Genomic DNA, 18,990 nt, shown 5'->3' on the forward strand with positions numbered 1-18,990 from the left:
AAATTGGAAATAAAAGTTTATCCCAACTTATCTAGTATACACCAAGCACATGTTTTATTTTATATTCGATATATCTCATTTTTAATCCAATGAACCAAATATCATGCAATAAAAATATATTCATTAAATAATTTCATTACTATTTAATCCTCGTATTATAACTTGGGATAACTTGTTTCTCCACTAAACTTATGCCAATTCCCAAATGGCTCTTAACATTTATGCTACATTAATTATAGTTGGTATCAAAAGTACTTGATTCAGATGAATCTATGTCGCAAGGTTGCATCCATCTTTGCAGAAGTGAATGCAACCTACATTCAATGAATTCAACTAAACTCAATATTTGCGACAAATACCTTTAAATTATGAAAAGCCAAGGAATAGGAAAGAAAATGATAAGTTTCTAGAGAAAAATTGAAGTATTGAAGACACTAGCTTTACCTACTCTAACAAGAAAGGTTGACAATTACAAAGACAAAGTTCAATACTTCCTCTGTTCTTAATTATTCGTCTAATTTTTCTTTTTTACTTGTTCATTTTGATAAATCAAGAAAGAATAATTTTTTTTAACCTATTATGCCCTCAATTAATTATTTTGAAAAAGATAGAACTTCTTGAAAATCTTAAATTTTTAATTCATCCACTTCATAATTAATAAGAGTAAAATGGTAAACTCATTATGTCAATCATTATTTTCTTAATAGACGTATCATTCAAAAGTGGACAAGTAATTCAGGACAGAGGGAGTACTTATTAATGAGGTTTAAACCACTATGATTATAAAGTACTTAGATTAATATAGACCTAAATTTGAGGTGGTCCAAAATTTAATACACCTTACTTCACCAATGTATTAAATTTATACTTACTTTACATCCAATAAATGTCTTCATTTTTTTGTCATTCATGAGAGTGTCATTGTCCACATCTACTCAATATAGAAAAAATCTTTCGTTTTTCAAATATATTTGAAAAAAATTTATTAGATTCGATCAAATTTAGATATGAACTTCTATCTCCGACCCTGTCTATACATTATTTATTTTTGCGTCATGCCATACATCACTATCCACTAGTGCCATAACATCATGCACAAATTTGGTAATTTGTTACTATGTCTTGTTCTCTAAAATAATTAGACGTTACTATTTGCTTTACACACTCAACAGCCACAAAGGATAAAATAGTAAAAATATGTATAATGACAATAATCTCATTACATGTTTCTTATCGAGGCGGAGTTACAGCATTAGGTACAATTTTTCAAACGAATTCTGTATTTTTTACTTGAACCTTGAGGGTTGAGATTGTATTCTTAGGAAATTTATTAAATATGTTAGATATTTAATTACAAATCGAGTAACTAAAATGAACTAAAAAATTGACGACAAGTACTTCATAATTAATAAATATATCTATTTATTTTATTATTCTTAACCTAACCTTATCTTGAAATGATCAATTCAATTTCTTGTTCAGTTTTAATTGAAAGAGTCTAATGAATAAAGTCTCCCTCCTTTTCTTGTATCGTAATTAACCAGGGTTGTCGTGAAAGTAATCAATACTCACTTCATCATCAAGTATAGATTTTGAGTTGAGTTTGAGTTCTGATAAGAATATTTTACCTTTTATATGAAATTTTTCGATGTGAATTCAAATATCATCAAACCCTAATATAAGTATAGGCGATGGAATAGAAAAGAAAAAAAAAATAATGGAGATTAAAAAAAAAGGTGAGAGTCATTAAAATTTTAGAAAAAAAATTTCTTCCTATTTTGCCCTCATATGGACCCTTTAATCATCTTTAATCATATGCATTTTTGTATATTTCCTAACTACAGACCTTATCTTGCCAGTTGCTAAACACCCCACCACCACAAAAAGTTAAAAAGAGTATCATATAGGAGTACTAATTATTATATGTTCTTCTAGTTTAGCATAACAAAAACGTTTTCCCATTATTGTAACTGTCTGGTAATTTGTCCCTTAAGGGTGCATGTGTTTGCTAAGAAATAATTATTTTTATTGGAAATCATTTTTCAGAAAAGTAAGTGAATTTTATTATAATTTTTTTGTGTTTGGTAAATAAGCAAACAATAAATGTAGTGTGTAATGCGTTTGTAGTTTTATTCCTATTTTATAAATATAAAAATAATTTTTTTATAAACACTCGACTCACTCATGTAGAAAATAATGAGAATGGGAATAATAAAAGTAAATAAAAACAAGGAAGAGCTGATCTAGTTAGAACATTAGTTTAATAATTATGTCCCTTTTTCACTCACAAAGACTTATATTTATTTATTTATTCATTAAAATGTCATATTAGTAATTTCGTCAATTGATTACGATTTTGTTAATGAGATTTCAATTCCTCATCTTATAATCCTCTTTTCCATTTTCCCTAATTGTCTGTACCCTCAATTTTTTTTTTCTTTATTCTTTTTAGAAAAAAAAAAGACTACATAAAAGAATTCTTAAGACTACTTTGAAATCATCCAAGAGATAATTTAAATAAATTATTTTTCACTAATCAATGGTTTTATAGTACATCCAACTCCATCATGTCCACTTTACACTTTTTATTTTAACCATTGACATCCTATCTTCTTTTTTTTTCATATACAAATACAAATTCAATGGGATGAATGGATTGGACTTTTTTTTTCTCTCCACGATTTGACAACAAAGTAGCCCTACCAAAAAATAAATAAAATCAAATCCAACTAACATGTCCATTTTCTTTTCTTCTTTTTACAAGAATAATGTCATTATTCGATACTGATAAGAAATGACATATATCTCAAAAATTCAATCGAGATGTACTACACTAACCTATACAATATTATAGTTATAAAAAAATGTTGTCACTATCATTTTAATAATACACCACAATCAATTAAGTTGTTCTAGTGTGATTGGAATAAACAAATAAAAAAGATTTCCATTATTCATCAAATTAAGAAAGAATTAACATCACTATTATATTTAATCATCATCAAGAGAAGAAAAAAAAACTCATACGTAAATACGGAAAAGCATTCCATAAAAGAGGAAGACATTTTTAAATCTAAATTCATTCAATATTTTATTCGATCTATCTTTATAAACTCATATATTGATAAGTAGAAAGCGATATCCTTAAAACGATAAAATAATTGCAGTATGATTCTTTCCTTACTTAAAAGTTGTTTACTCTAATTGGACTAACATTTCCTTCTATATAATTTCAAGATTTTAATAAACTTTAGGACATCATTTTTGAAAAAGTATAAAAATAAATAAGTACTCAAAAACAAGAAGGGGAACATGGTTTGTAAGATGAAACAAAGTATTTCCAAACTAAGGAATATTCAAATAATGACAATAATATTAACTAACCAATTTATTATATAAATTTTTATTTTTTTTTTATATATAAAAAAGACATCTTCATGTGAAGAAATTCAAAGTGTTTCCACTTTAGTATTCTTATATTCAACAGTTAGGCCCCACATTTCCACCTGTCATCTTCATAACTAACTCCTTTTTTTGGCATTAATTAATAACTACAATTTACTTCTTAATTAATCCTGGAGTTTATTTTATAACACTTATCCCCTTAGCTTCTAGTTTTAAACTTTATCAAACATTTAAATAATAATAATTTTCATGTTGTAAAACCTATTGTTTCCACATAAATTGACTTATATATGAAGAATTGTTATATCATTAACCAATTGTCTCTAATAACCTTTATTAGCATTTTTAAGAATCCAAGAATTGAAAGGAGAGCGATAGAAAGGATGAGTACAATTTTTTTGGTATCTAGTGCAACTTCAGATTAACGAGAACATGTTCTTAGATTAAAAAAGTATGAATAATGTGTATAAAACGATAATAGATAATAAAATATTTCTTATTTTCTGAAAGTTTAGGCTTGTTGATGTTTGTCGTTGAACAAGCTATAGCCGTATGATTATAGTATTTGCTTTTGATATCTATCATCGTCTGTTATTTATTGTGTTTTGATTATTGCACTGAATTTTGTTGTTCTTGTCCCTTCCTAATAGGTATTGCATTGCCTTTCTGGTTAGTTGCTATGGTTGATACATTATTTTCTTCTTCTTTGTACTTAGATCATTTGGTGCACTTGCGCCGATATCTTTTGAAAACAGTCTCTTTACCTTCATGAAGTAACGGTAAATCTACGTAGATTGTATCTTCCCCAAACTCCACTTATGAGATTCAACAACTTATGTATATACAAAAAAAATTATGCACTATTTATAAATTATTATTTTAACAAAGCGTATTCAACTAAAACATCTTGCACCCCTCTATCTCCACTTTTATACCTAATAAATTAATTAAAATGTACATAAACTATCAACATATGAATCATAATACGAAAAAAAATTATTCTCCATTTTTTTTTAATCTCTATATTAAAGTTTGATTAATTTGAATTTGTATTCTGTAGGGCCTTATTTGGGTGAAACACTCTCTATCAAAAAAATATTATATTTATGACTCAAATTCGAAACTACTTATTAAGAAAAAATAAACAGTTTCATCCACTGTACCACATCTTTTATCGATATTGTTCTCTGTACTTTCACTGAGTCAAGATTGGCAGCAACAGTAATTAGATACAAATATAGAAATATTAATCCTAATTATTTTGTGAAAATTTATATTTAGCTTCCACAAATAACAAAAGTAAACGCACTTCTCTCTCACACACACAGACACACACTCTATCTTGTATCCTCTTTCTATTTTTTCTCTTTTTTTCCCAATCTAATCATACAAATTCAAGGGTTTTTGATTCATTGTTGTACCAATTCTCCTACTTTTTTCCATTTTCCTTCACATTCAGAGAAGGAAAATTTAAAAAAAAAACAATTGTTGAAGCTAAACCAATACAAAGATTAGCTTTTTAGCTTTTTTAATACATACCCATATAGTTTTATGAGGATTTAAAGATCAAGAATCTGCAAATTCCTTGTTTTGATATCATTTGGGAGGTGGGTTTTGTGGGTTATGAAGATAATGCATTAAATCTTGAAATTTTCTTGTAAAGATTTGAGCTTTTTGAGTATTTTTGTTGAAATGGGGTTGTTGGTTTTGCATTGGAATCATCTGATTTTGAGGTTGTTTAGGTAAAAGAATTTAGAAGAAAGATTTGTTTTTGTTGTTGTTGTTGTTGTTGTGTGTTTGGAGGAATGGATACAAAGAATAATAAAGATTTTAAAGGGGAGAAAATTCAGTATGTTGATAGTGTGGAAGCTCTTCCTAATTCTGTGTTGAATGGTGGAAAAGATGAAGATGATGAGTCTAAAGCATTGTTGCCTCCTAGGAAAGGTGGATTGTCAAAAAAGATAGCTAAGCCAAAGAGAAAAGTTCAGTGGAATGATACAAATGGGAATAAACTTACTGAGGTTTTGGAATTTGAGCCAAGGTAAAAGAAAAAATAGTAGAAGAAATTCTCTTTATTGTCTCCTCATTTAGCTTATGGTTAATCAGTAGAAGTTTTGGTCTATAAAATTTGTTTCTCAAGTCTCTGATTATGTGTGAAGTGTATTGGTTGCTCATTCTGGAAAATCATAGTAGTTAATCAGCTTGATGTTTTCGCGCGATGGATCACTAGAACAATGTGGCAAATCAATAATTCTCAGTAGAGCTATTGATGGTATTAGATCTTTTATTTATCAAAAGTGAAAATATCAGATAAAAAGAAAATAAAAAACTTAAAAGTGTGATGTTTTGTTTATGCCTTGTGTCAAATCTGAAATAGAGTACTAGATGATGCATATGTAGTCTGTGTGTAGATATCTTTTTTATGATAACCATATTGATTGTGTGAATCACAGCTATAGACTAGTTGTCCGTGATAGCGTTCTTGGCATCCTAATATACCTGTTATTGTAAGTCGCCAAGGGATGACTGAGTGGTTGAGCCATTGAGGCATATCAGTAATGTGAGCCCATCTGCTCCAACTCTGGTGGGTATGGTTCCCACAACTGTGATCGTGGGCAGTGGCAGGCTATCCGGTGGATTAGTCATAGACACCACTATCATCCAAAAGAAAAAGAAAAGAAATCAATGATCATTAGATTTCTTATACTATTAGCTGATGAACTGTAAGACCTTAAAGGAACATGCTTAGATTCTGACTGCATTCATGGGATGATCTTTCAAAACGTATAAGCTTCACTAATAGCATTGGGCAGCATTACAGTATAAATGCTCAAGCTATCCAAAGCCACAAGAAAAAGGCCTAAGTAGTATGCCATCCAAATGCAGTATGCTGTCACTTTATATTAAAGTGAATGTAGTGGCAACTCCACATATTTAGGAACTAGGAGCATCTTGTTTGAGCAATATATCCATTTAATGAGCTGCCAGTATTTGTTTCATTTTAACTTGCTCATGCATTGTATTAATTGTAAGTTTCTTAAACATCTAAGACTCTTGCAGAAACAAGTATTAATGTAGAATCTTTTAAGAAATTTTGGTCTAAGAAATGTGTGTGCAGCTCAAGAAGAGAAGTAGGATAAACAGCTTGGGGGAGGTGAAGGCCTTTCTCATGTATTGAGTGTCGATACTGATATCAACTATACAATATTGCATAGAGTCCTCTGCTTGGAAATGTGTGCCTCTACAGTTTGCTTTACTACCTCTTCGGAATAAATTGGGCAAAGACTATATGCGTCTTGAGAAAATTTTAGCATATCCAGAATGATATTTTGATTAGAATTTACAGGTTATACAATATGTTATTGGTAAGGTGACTAGAGTTGGACTCTTTCTGGTCTTAAGTAACACTGCCCCCCGTCTTACTTTGACTTAAGAACTAGGAGGTCAAACGCTTACTGTATACTGGAATATGCTATGAAAAGGAAGGGTAGAAACGATAAGCTTATTTTCTCATTTTTGGTCAGAATGTGGGAAGTTGTTTTGTGGGTGCTAATTTACGCCTTGTCACTTGTGTTTTCAACTATGGTTCCTAGCTTTCTGAATTTTTCTTGTCTGATTTCGCACAGTTATTAAGAATAATTTTCTGGATATTGCTAAGAGGCTCAGTTAGGGGAACTAGGGATGATAAACAGGACCAATGAATCCTTTCCCTGCCATAGTTTTTAACCCTGTCACTCCCCTCCCTGCCCTGCGTAACACCTTTTAGAACCTTTTTTCCTCCGTTTTTGTGCACTGAATTATAATGATCTTCTTAACTTTAATAAGAAAAAATGGACTTTGAGCCTAACTCAACCCCAAAAGCTAGCTAGCTCATGAGGTGACCCCAGACCATATAAGGAGGCAATAACACACTCAGAATATGACCCACTGCACCTTTCTGTCATCGCTGGTTAATACGGTTATGTCGTAGAGGCATTTAGGCACCCATGGCCCCTGCCTGCTATATTTTAGAAAAGTAAGCATTCACCTGCCCATCCTCCCCTGGCCTACCCTGCCTGAGCATTGCCCTGCTGCCACCGTCCTCCCCATTAACATCCCTATGGGGTGTACTATATAAGCTTAAGCTATGTGTCATATGAAACATCATAAAAGATGAGATAATATCTCACTATAGACTTGACTTTAATGCAGTACATCTAGCCCAAGCACTAGATCTTGAATTTTTCGTTAATGAGTAATGTTTATGTTGGTCATCTGGCACATGAAGTTGCAGGCACTACTTGATCTAGTTTGTGAACATTTGTTTTTTTCTCTAGTTAGTTCATCAAAAAGATAGGATGCAACTACTTTACCCCTTTGCCATGGAATGTACAAGTTTGTTTTTTGTTAGTCGCTTGCTTTGAAGTTTGAATTTTATGCTACGGTTCTTCAGTTTATTGGGATTGCTCTTACATATTAGCTTTTTGTTTGCTTGCAGTGATGCAAGTGACTCGGATGACGATGATTCAGATGCTTGCATTTGTAGGATAATGTAGTTCTTATTAAATGCAATACCAAACCAATTGTGAATCAAGAATGTTGAATCTTCCTTTGATTCACATCTTTATAGCATACAATAACAGCAGTTTTTAAGAGAGTCGACTGTCTCTAATTTGGTTCAAGTTATCTGAGCCAAATGAAACGACCCTTTCTCATTGTACACAATCAGATAGAGAGAATGACTTCCTCTATTGTATAATGTATATGAGTGCTTCGAGTTATAGTAGATAACATACAGAACCCTTCGGATTTTCTTGTTTTCTTTTGCTTGTTTATAATGTATATGAGTGCTGAGCCTTACAGATGATGACTTTTTTCTAGCAAGAATGATTTTATAACATCTTTAATTCTTTGTCCATTGCTTTGTTTTGTAACAATAAAAGAATTACAACATACATATGATATCCTCTCAACCAAATACAACACACTGCACACATAAATCATGCACAAAAACAATCAATTCTTTACACAAACATCAATCCAAATGTATTTAGGTACTGCACTTTCTCTGTTTATATGACATTGACTTCATCGAGCACGACTTGATCTGCAGCTCTATCTTGAATGTAATACATAGCTGAGTCATTTACTGATGTTGTTCTTGCTGAAACCATCCAGTTAGAGAGGCTGGCATCAACTGGAATATCATGTCCTTGAGGCTTAGGCTTAGCCTTAGAGTTGTTCTTGGGATTTAGGTCCACACAATGGGTGTTTACTGGTTTTGCAATCAAGGGCAATTCTTGTTTTCCATCCAATTTGATTATGTTTTCCTTCTGATGCTTCACTTGCTGTGCTCCTTTTGCTTTAACTGCTTTCCATTGAGTGAGATTTTCAACTGGAAGAAGCACAGAATTCCTATGATTTCGACTTGCTTCATTCGATTCATCTTTGTTCAGTTTTTCAACATGTCCATACTTGTTTTCTGTTTCAATATGCAAAGAATTTGCACATTCATTACCACCAACATCATCATCATTGTCATCACTAACACCATAGTCTTCTTCTTCTTCTTCTTCGTCATCAAGATCGTCGATATCACTGTCCTCAAGTGTTATCTCGTCTTCCTCCTCATCGTAGCTATTGTTGCAGTTATAGTATCGATGACTCGAAGGGTACATAGACATACTTGCTTTGGCTGTCTCTTGTTTATTTGTCTTCTCCTCTTCTTCCTCTGGGAAATATGTTGTGTTGTTTTCATCATCTTGAATTCTCTCATAAGTCTTCACATCCAAATTGAAGCTCACTTTCTTTTTCACCTTACGTTTTGAGGATTCTTTTGGCTTATCCCTACATGAAAAAACAAATAAATTCACAAATAAAGTGACCTAGTCGTTAATGAAGTCGGTGAAAAGTATAGGAGATCAAGGAAAGCCAAATAAAATTCACAATCTACCTATCATGAAGTAGCGTCAATGAAGTCGATGAAAATTATGGGAGAGCAAGGAAAGCCAATAAAATTCACAACTACCTAATATGAAATGACATCAATGAAGTCGGTGAAATTATAAGAGATCAAAGGAAAAATTCACAAACTACCGAACATGATATAACCTAGCCGTCAATGAAGTCAGTGAAAATGGATTAAGGTTCAAATCTCAATCAAGATAAAAAAGAACTTTAGATGTTTTCTTCTCATTTGCCCAAGTCTTGATTGGCACAAACCTGAACAAATAGTCAACAACAACAACATACCCAATATAATCTCACAAGTGAGGCCTGGAGACAGACAAATGGAATTTTGGGACACTGATGTGTACACAACCTTACACTTAATACGACTAACTAATAACTGAGGTAAACTGAAATAACTCGTGTGTTCCAATAGTTTCTGACAGACCCTCGGCTCAAAGTAAAGCAAACCCAATGAAATTATCAAGATGCATAAACTTATCCAGACATCATTGCTATCAAAAAGGGAAAAAAACATGAATTGCTAACTCACCTGGGCTCAGAATTTGCTGAATCTATAACAATTTCCTTCTCAGAATCCAGTGGTACATACTTTTGATGCACCTAAAAAATCAAGATTCAAACAAAGCAAACATCTTCATATTCAAACAAAAATTAGTTAAAACACTTCTAATGATTTTTTTTTATTTGCTTCATGCCAATTCAGACAACATACCCAGTATAATAGTTCCACACAAAAAGTCTAGGGAGCTAGGGTACAATATACATGTAAGCAAACCTAACCCCTACGAGGCGGAACCAGAATTAGAAATTTGAGCACTAATGTGAAATACATTTTCACTGCCTCTTCCTTACCACTAAGTTGTCAATCAATTTTATTAGCGATTCACAAATCAATACACATATAAATTTATTTAATCTTCTAATACAAGTACAAGGTCTACGAAAAAGCTATTGGGTTTATCAATACCCATGAACCCCACCTAGCTCTGCCTCAGCCCCCTACACTTCAACCATCATTTCTAAGCTAGAAGGGCGAAAGGGATTCATCTAAAAAGACAAAGATCTATTTTTTCCCAGTAAAAATTATGTCTTCGCCACTGCATCTAAACGACTCAAATCGTTCGATTACAAATAAATGTACACAAAAAATTAAATTTTAACAAGCAACTTACTTGAAACTTGTTACAAGGCTTTATACGCTTTTGTTTCTTGTTTGTAAAACCAAAACATCCAAGAAAACATCCCATTTTTTTGTTTTTGTTTTCAAGATCTCTACTTTCTTGATTTTCCCAACAAAAAAAAAATGCAGGGAAGAATGGAGAAGGAATTATAGACTCTGTATTTGCAGAGTGTTTATATTTTGGTAATGAAGATTTAAATATGTTGTTGCCTCCAACGGTATTTGAAAAAAATAGGAACGTTAAGAAAAGTATAATAGTAAGTAAATAATAGTAATAATTATAAGTGGGGTAGTGGATAAAGACAAAGTTTCAAGCTAGTTTGCCAGCTCAGAAAAAAAATTGAGGTCTTTTTTTTATTGGTATGATAAGTCTGAATGGGTCGTTTGATATGTCGGATAAGGATAATATAAAAGATGAGTTATTCTTGTTTATCCTGTTTCACGTATGGAACGGTTCCTAAAGATTTGGTGGTATTTGTTTTTATAGAATTGAGGTTTTACTTTTACTAGGTGTTCATTCTATGACGTTGGAGTTGGAGTAAGGTTTGTGTACATTCTATCATTTGCGTACTTTATTTGTTGTTGTTGTTTTACTTTTACTATTGTGGTTTGAGTAGTAAGAACTCCTTCATTTTAATTAACCAAAAGTTTTAGATTTAGACATTAATTATGAAGTCATCTTTGATATATAATATTTTGCTCTAAAATAGATCTGGATATCAAACATTGAACGAGAATTTTTTATTTTTTTTTAAGTTTTACTTTCAAGTATATATGTGACATTTCTTTCCTTTCTAACCTAAGTTTCTTAATACCTACGATTGATACACTTCAAAATCTTATATGGTGTCGAAGAATTCCATTATGATCGAGGCTGTTTTTACAAAGAAGTGGGTGCAAAAGGAATAAAGGAAAAAGAAAAAAAAGGCTTATTGTTTAATTTTTTGATTTATATATTCGATATTTTACTGATTCAATTAATTTAAATTAACATCATATATGGTTCATTTAAGAGGGATGATTTAGTGAAAAATGAATGTACCAACTCTATTAAATTGCTACATAAAATTTTGAGGAAATTATGTGCATTAATTAATTGGATTTACGCAAATTGATGTTAGACAAAACTCTAATAAAAAAATAAATCACTTTTTGAATTTTTTTTTGTCTTTTTGAATTTTACACTAGCTAGGTAGTCTATGATATTGTATAAAGTATATCTCATCCACTACTATGAAAACATTGACTTTTAGTTTTTTTTTTCCGTTCAGTGTTTGAAGCATGAATTGGAATCTAATTAAATTTAAATTACGCATTATGAAGCAGTTTTATCACAACACTACAACTTATATATGTTGATAAATTTTATAGTTTTTACATATTTGAGAATGACAGAAATTCAATAGTAAGGTTGCAAACTGATAAGATTAATTAACATAACATTTGGAAAATAGGAAAGACAAAGCAAATGACAAAAATAAAAAAATAAAAAAATAAGAGAGCTAAAATGAGAGTGTAGGAAAATCTAAGTAAATTTTGAATGAGTTAGAATTTGAATACATTAAAAACGGCTTAATTTATTTGTTTTTTCTTTTATCTTTGATAAACTTCGATTCATATTATAATTAGTTGTGACTTGCGCTTAAATAAGCACAAATTTTACTAATATTTCTATTCTTTTACTCTTTTTTTTTTTATTATTCCAGAAATAAATCTCAATCTATTTTTTTTATACAAACGCGGTATGTTTTTCCAATAATTTCATCGTTTATTTAATTTTAATATTTTACAAAAGTATATGGGGAAAAAATATAATTAACTTATTCAATTTATACCATCCAAAAGCTAGAAATAAATGATATAATGATAAATCTCTTTAACAACCATCCTTTATAACAGTATTTCATTATAACAATTAATTTTGTTATAGCATTTTTCCATATTATATTATGTTTTATTACATGTTCTTTATAATAATATTTTGTCATAACAATTAAAAAATACTTTAACAAACTATGTTAAAGCCAGAGAAGTTTGACTATATATCACGATTTCGCGGCATATACTTAGAATATCTTTTTCTTCTTTTTTTCAATAATTATGAATTATGATATTCGATCGCCATACACTTATACTTTGCATCAAATACTATGAGAATCCATGGAAAAAGTTTTTATTCTTTGAGTGGAAATTATTGTAAAATCAGAATATAATCACTCAACATTCTGATCAAAATGACACGTATGCAACTCAAAATCACAAATAATATAATATGCTTTTGTTCCATTTCATTTTCCACCTTTTTATATCTTTGTATATTTTGTGATTTTTTAAGAAAAAACATCATGTTTGTCAATATATCATTTGTTTGAAATAATTCATGCCGCATAATGTAGTAATTATTTCCAGTAACTAATTAACTATAGCTTAACCTAATCAATCAAACCAAATAACTTTGAGTTGTAATTTGAGATAATTTATCAACAAGATTTATAACTATTTTTTTTTAAAAAAAAGTGGCTTGGTAAAGTGGTAATACAATTTCTAACTTTTGCCAAAAAATATTTCGAATGAAAATATACTAATATGCTATTGTTGTTAATATAGATTTCTTAAAATTTGTTCACGAAGGAGCACAAGTTTTTGAGGTAAAACTAGGAGATGAGATGTTAAATTAAGCAGAAAAAGAAGAAGAATGATTATTCATAGTAGAATATATTAAGTTCTTAAACTCAGGGCGGCTCTACAGCTTTGCAAAAAAAGCAATTGCCTTAGGTCCCAAAATTTAAGGGGCCTCATTTTAAAAAAAAATAATAGGTTATAAGTATTTTTTTAAAAAAATATCGAGTATTATTTGTAGAAAATAAAAGCTTTTTATAAAAGAACAAAGAAGTAATAGAAATTTGACAAATTATGACTACTATGTCTCAAGAAAGATCAAATAATTGACTATAATAAACTTCATAAAAAATATATATTCAAATTTAAGGTCTCCATTCGAATTTTGCTTTAGGCCACCGATTTATTAGAGCCGCCCCTGCTTAAACTAGAAATTTAGCAATTACTATTTATTAAATTGAAATATCGAGTAATAATATTGGGAAAATTACGCAAAGTAGCAAAATAAATATTTAGCCTATATTAAATACTATAGCTATAGTTTAAGAAAATTGCAATTCGCACCTACAATTTTCCTTATTCTTGTTATTCGCATGATCATATAATTCGCCTGATTTGTATAAATCCAGAATTTGTATAATTCGGTTCTTGATTGTATAAATTCTGAATTTTGTATAATATGCTCACCCTAGCTATTTGTATACGATTTATGAATAATTTATAATAAATTATCATGTTTGTATATTGGCAAGCGAAATATACAAACAGAGTTCTAAAAAATCCTAAATGTATAAATAAATAATTTGTATATCCTTACCTTATTTGTATATTCGGAAGCAAAATATACAAACCGCAGCCTCCATAGCAAACAAAATTATAACTATGAAGCATAATTATCGAAACTATAGCTATAGAACCTTATTATGTCTATTATGTTTGCTATTTCTGAAATTTTCTCATAATATACGTGCAAGTTATGTTCAGGGCTGAGGTGAGGGCTGAATTATTGTCTATCATTGATCTATCCGTCTACATATTTGAAAGACAGTGATTTACCCTGCAACAAGGTACAAAATGTATCGTAAAATATTCAAATATAATTTCATAACATTTAATTTCGTTCAAGTAATTACGAATCTAACAAACTAAAATGATCTTCATCACAAAATATTCATAGATCTCAATACATTAAATAAAAATTAGCCCGATAATTACCAAAAGCATAAGCTAGAAAACACAATACGTGCTCCCGCTACACCTTTGTAACAACAAATCCTCCTTCTATCACTCCCATTCACTTGAGGAGGAATAACATATCAGTATAATCTCACAAATAGAATTTGAATTTAATTATGATAAATTAATACAATTTGACTCTTTTTTTTTAACCTATGTAAAAAGGCAAACAAAATCTAAGCATAAAATAGTGACGTTAAAGAAAAAAAAATATCTTACAACTCATAAAAAAAAAAAACATCAAATTTATAACATTAAATCTGGACCGTTGATTTCTCATACGCTACGCAAAGTCTCTCTTCTTCACTTTTTGTAACCCTTATTCTTTCTCTGAATTTTTTTTCTCCAAGTCGGCGCTTCTCTCTTCAATTCCTCAGAGAAAACCCAATGGATTCAGATCAAGGAAAGCTTTTTATTGGTGGGATTTCATGGGAAACAACTGAGGAGAAGCTTAAGGAGTATTTTCAAGGATATGGAGATGTTTTGCAGACAGTTGTTATGAGGGATAAGATTTCTGGGAAGCCAAGAGGATTTGGGTTTGTTGTTTTTGCAGATCCTAATGTTCTTGATAGGGTTCTTCAAGATGAACATGTTATTGATGGCCGTACGGTGAGATTTGGTTCTTAGATTTGTTGAAATTTATGTTTTGTTTTGTGGGGTGTTTCATTAATTTGGGTTCTGGGTAAGTGTGTTTTTATTGGATTATTGTTATTTGAGATTATTTGGTTGTGGGTTTTTGATTTAAGCTTGATTGGGTTGTTAAAGATGAAGTTTTTATTGATGGGGGTGTATGGTAAGATTTTTCTTAAGAGGTATTAATGTTTTAGCTGCGTTTTGTGGTAAAGTTGTCTACTTTTGTTTGTGGGTGGTGTGTATTTACTTGATTTGGTTTTAGAGATGATGCGTTTTTAGTGTTTTAGTTTAGGGTTGATTTTGCTGAACTTGAGCTCAGTTTCCTTTGGAAACAGCCTCTCTACCTCCACGAAGTAGGTGTAAGGTCTGTGATTTCACTGAGTATGATGCTGTTGTTGTTGTTAGTTTAGGGTTGATTTTTTGCTGCATTTGAGCTGAGGGTGCTTTGGAAACAGCCTCTTTGCCTCCACGAAGTAGGTGTAAGGTCTGTGATTTCACTGGATATGTTGTTATTGTTAGTTTAGGGTTGATTTGGGTTCTTCAAGATTAGATATTTCATTGATGAAGTGAGATTTTCGTCGGAATTTTTTATGCTTTGTTATGGCTTTCTCCCTAATTTGTTTTGTGGGTGCTCTGTAATTCCTTGACTTTTGGTGCTGGAGTTGTTGTGTTGAGTCTTAGTTTATGCTCGGATTGAAGATAGATGATGTCATATATGGTTGTATGTTGAGGTTTTTCTGCTTCATTTGTGGATTTTCTCTGTAGTTTAGCTTCTTGGAATTGTGTGTATCCTTGTTTTTCTGTTGAGGCTTGGGGTTAACCTATATTTTTTTTGTCTTGTATTCTTGTTAGTTGCTTAAATTTGTTGCTGTCTGAACTTTTCACTTCTTTGTCAGCTATAATTTTAGCATTCTCTATGTTTTGCGTTTGTGCTGATATGTTAAGAGTGTGCATCTGTTCTCTGTCCCCTTTTTCTCCTTGATTTTCCATTGCACCGACTACTTCTGCTGTAGATATGCTCTTTTATTTTGTTTGATGGCATTTCAACTCCTCAAGTGACTTTTACCTATGTAGATATGTACTTTCCTTTCCATTTTTTTGAGGAAGATTCATGTTCCAATGCCTCTCAAGTCACTCATTGTCTGTTGATTGTATCAGATCTATTGTTACACACATTTTACTCACCCTATCAGGCATGAGGTTCTGTAGAGGTTTCCTATGTCGCAAATATGATTCGTATTGTATGATTTTAATTGATAACCTGATTGCTGTAAGATATTTCGTGGTGATCTTCTGGGAGGTGTTGTTGTTTCATGTATGCTTCTATTTTGGATTGGCTGACATATTTCTTGTTTAGGTTGATGCTAAGAGGGCCTTATCGAGAGAGGAGCAGCAGGGCTCAAAATCTGGAAACACAAATAGTGCCAGAAATTTTGGAGGTGGTGGAAATACCAGGACCAAGAAAATTTTTGTTGGGGGATTGCCTCCCACTTTGACCGAGGAAGGATTCAGACAATATTTTGAAAGTTTTGGTAATGTCACTGATGTAGTAATTATGTATGACCAGCAGACCAACCGACCTCGTGGGTTTGGTTTCATCTCATTTGATTCCGAAGATGCAGTAGATAGAGTTTTACAGAAGTCCTTTCATGATCTGAATGGTAAACAGGTAGAAGTAAAGAAAGCTCTTCCTAAAGATGCTAATCCCGGTGCTGGTGGCCGTTCCATGGGCGGCGGAGGTGGTAGTGGTATGGGTGGTGGAAGTTATCAGGGGTATGGTGGATCAGGTAACAATCCCAGTTCTTATGACAGTAGAATGGATTCCAACAGGTACATGCAAACTCAAAATGCTGGAGCTGGCTATCCTTATGGTTCATCTGGGTATGGTACCCCAGGATACGGCTATGGGCCATCCAACAATGGTATGGGCTATGGTGGTTATGGAAGTTATGGCGGAGCAAATCCGGGCTATGGGGGTGCCAATCCTGGCTATGGTGCTGCTGCAGTTGCTGCAGCCTATGGAAATCCAAATGCAGCCAGTGCTGGTTATGGAAGTGGTCCAGCGGGTGGACCAAGAAGCACATGGGGCTCTCAGGGTCCTTCTGGGTATGGGAATATGGGCTATGGTAATGCCCCTTGGGGTGCTGCAAATGCTGGTGGTGGTGGTGGTGGACCTGCTAGTGGAGGATCTGGTCAATCTCCAACTGGAACCGCAGGATATGGGAATCAAGGTTATGGTTATGGGGGTTATGCTGGTAATGAGGGTGCTTATGGAAATCAATCTGGTTATGGTGCTGTTGGACGTGCTAGTGGTGCTCCTAGTGGTAACTCACCTGTTGGAGGTGGTGCTGCAGGAGACATGCAATCAGGTGCTGGGGGTTACATGAACAGTGGCTATGCTGATGCAAGTGGAAACTCTAGCTATGGGAATTCAGCATGGAGATCTGATAATTCACAAAGTTCTGGTAATTATGGTGCTGCACCAAATGGAGCTCATGGTGGCCAAGTTGGATATGGTGGTGGATATGGAGGTGCCCCCAGTCGGCAAGCTCAGCAGCAGTGAATGAATGCTTCGTGTTGTCTCGGACTTCATCTCTTTTACTGGAGAGTTTGCTTCACTTTTGCGTTTCACATGCAGAGTGCTGCTCTTGCGAGGTGTCACCTGCTAAATGAGACTGGTTGGATTGCTTGAATCCCTAGTAGTTTGCAGTATTTATTTCTAGTTTATAATAACTAGTATTGTCGCTAGTACTACCTATTTCGTGTTATTGTTGTTAAGTGCAGTCTTAATCTCGCTTGCTTATGATTATGTTTGTTAGTTAATGTGGTTCATTTGTTTCCATAGTCCAGATATATTGGCTTGTGTTAAACTTGCGTGAATTTACTTTTTGATTGATCCATCAGTTGGGGAATTAGTATTTGAAGTGGATTTTAACCTGTCTTTTGAAGCAGGTGGATGGTTCGGTGCTATTATTTTAAGTGTCACATAAAAAGAAAATGTTAAATAAGAAGAATAGAACACTTTCTATTTTTCTTTGCGTGATGTAGTTGGACCATGAGATTTGGTGGTGCTACTTACTCATAGGAGAGCAGTTGTAGCAGACATGGTAGATCAGTACGTAATGGATAGCGATAATGTTAGCGGTAGTTGAATTTTGAGAATGGCATAATCATTTCCCCCTGTATTTGACCTTGTGTTGTACAGGAGGAGATGCCTGAGTACTGAATGTGATGAACAGCCCACTCGGAGATAAATACGACCTGGGTGCTGGAGATGTTTAGTAAAGAAAGGTATCTTACTATGGATTGGCTTGTTTGATGGGGTATTGTCCTGAAAGTTGTCATGGTGAAGCAGACCAAGGCCAAGCAGGCGCTGCTGAGTTGTATTTTGTGCAGGGTCGAGACTAACAGCCATCCACTTGGTATATGTTGCATCCAACTGCTGTTGAGTGTCGATTGGTTCTTTCGAAACTGGAAACTTAGACTTTTAGTGTCTCAATAATTTAATTAGGTACTTTGACAATTTAACTTGCAGAATTTCTTCTTTAGGTTTGAAACAGTTTTTTCAATGCAATGGATTCTTTTCTCAGGACGGTTGTTAGAAATTAACATGGTTTAGTAGGTCACTGGTGTAAAGATGATTTGGCTTACCAGTCTGCCATGTTTCTCGTGTTTATACATCATCTTATATCAGTAGGATAACTTAGTAGTTTGTGCCTTCTTTAGAATTAGAATTTCGTTGTTTGTAGTTAGTCGAGCCTTTCATGATGGATAGTCACATCATTCGTGTATAAGATGATTCGACTATATCATCTACAACGCTCTCACATGTGTTATTTTTATATCAGTAGGTTAACTTATTAGTATACTGCCTGTCATCAAAGTAGAATCCAGATGTGCATTAAGTTTCTTAGTAAATACTGCAGATTTCTTTGTGTTATTAGAGCATATCCCTTTCTGAAATC

The 18,990-nt window shown here is 32.4% G+C and overlaps 3 protein-coding genes across 4 annotated transcripts; 2 read left to right on the forward strand and 1 right to left on the reverse strand.

Annotated features, from left to right (window-relative positions):
- The first annotated feature begins 4,700 nt into the window (after window positions 1-4,700).
- On the forward strand, window positions 4,701-8,302 carry LOC125851268 (uncharacterized). Its single transcript, XM_049531052.1, has 2 exons — window positions 4,701-5,446; window positions 7,883-8,302. The coding sequence occupies exons 1-2, from the start codon at window positions 5,211-5,213 to the stop codon at window positions 7,938-7,940; spliced, it is 294 nt and encodes a 97-aa protein (XP_049387009.1). The 5' UTR covers window positions 4,701-5,210; the 3' UTR covers window positions 7,941-8,302.
- On the reverse strand, window positions 8,275-10,725 carry LOC125851267 (histone H2A.Z-specific chaperone CHZ1). The gene is made up of 3 exons (XM_049531051.1): window positions 10,530-10,725; window positions 9,887-9,957; window positions 8,275-9,231 (listed from the first exon to the last, which is right to left on the reverse strand). The coding sequence occupies exons 1-3, from the start codon at window positions 10,602-10,604 to the stop codon at window positions 8,457-8,459; spliced, it is 921 nt and encodes a 306-aa protein (XP_049387008.1). The 5' UTR covers window positions 10,605-10,725; the 3' UTR covers window positions 8,275-8,456.
- A 3,953-nt stretch (window positions 10,726-14,678) lies between these two features.
- On the forward strand, window positions 14,679-18,614 carry LOC125851285 (heterogeneous nuclear ribonucleoprotein 1-like). 2 transcript variants are annotated; one of them, XR_007444902.1, is made up of 3 exons: window positions 14,684-15,001; window positions 16,383-17,703; window positions 18,231-18,614. XR_007444902.1 is itself a non-coding variant. In XM_049531071.1 (2 exons), exons 1-2 carry the CDS (start codon window positions 14,780-14,782, stop codon window positions 17,586-17,588), a joined length of 1,428 nt encoding a protein of 475 aa, XP_049387028.1. In that variant the 5' UTR covers window positions 14,679-14,779; the 3' UTR covers window positions 17,589-17,874. The 2 variants fall into 2 exon arrangements, 1 of the variants encoding a protein (XP_049387028.1); XM_049531071.1 differs by lacking the exon at window positions 18,231-18,614 and having other exon boundaries at window positions 14,679-15,001; window positions 16,383-17,874.
- Window positions 18,615-18,990: the final 376 nt, after the last annotated feature.

This window comes from Solanum stenotomum, unplaced genomic scaffold (assembly GCF_019186545.1).
Source record: "Solanum stenotomum isolate F172 unplaced genomic scaffold, ASM1918654v1 scaffold23673, whole genome shotgun sequence".
Taxonomy (NCBI): domain Eukaryota; kingdom Viridiplantae; phylum Streptophyta; class Magnoliopsida; order Solanales; family Solanaceae; genus Solanum; species Solanum stenotomum.

Coding starts and splice junctions, on each gene's coding strand:
- LOC125851268 (XM_049531052.1), top strand. CDS start 5,211: ATGGATACAAAGAATAATAAAGATTTTAAAGGGGAGAAAATTCAGTAT. Junction 5,447..7,882: donor GTTTTGGAATTTGAGCCAAG/GTAAAAGAAAAA, acceptor GTTTGCTTGCAG/TGATGCAAGTGACTCGGATG.
- LOC125851267 (XM_049531051.1), bottom strand. CDS start 10,604: ATGGGATGTTTTCTTGGATGTTTTGGTTTTACAAACAAGAAACAAAAG. Junction 9,958..10,529: donor AGCCTTGTAACAAGTTTCAA/GTAAGTTGCTTG, acceptor TTGATTTTTTAG/GTGCATCAAAAGTATGTACC. Junction 9,232..9,886: donor TCAGCAAATTCTGAGCCCAG/GTGAGTTAGCAA, acceptor TTTTTCATGTAG/GGATAAGCCAAAAGAATCCT.
- LOC125851285 (XM_049531071.1), top strand. CDS start 14,780: ATGGATTCAGATCAAGGAAAGCTTTTTATTGGTGGGATTTCATGGGAA. Junction 15,002..16,382: donor ATGTTATTGATGGCCGTACG/GTGAGATTTGGT, acceptor TTTCTTGTTTAG/GTTGATGCTAAGAGGGCCTT.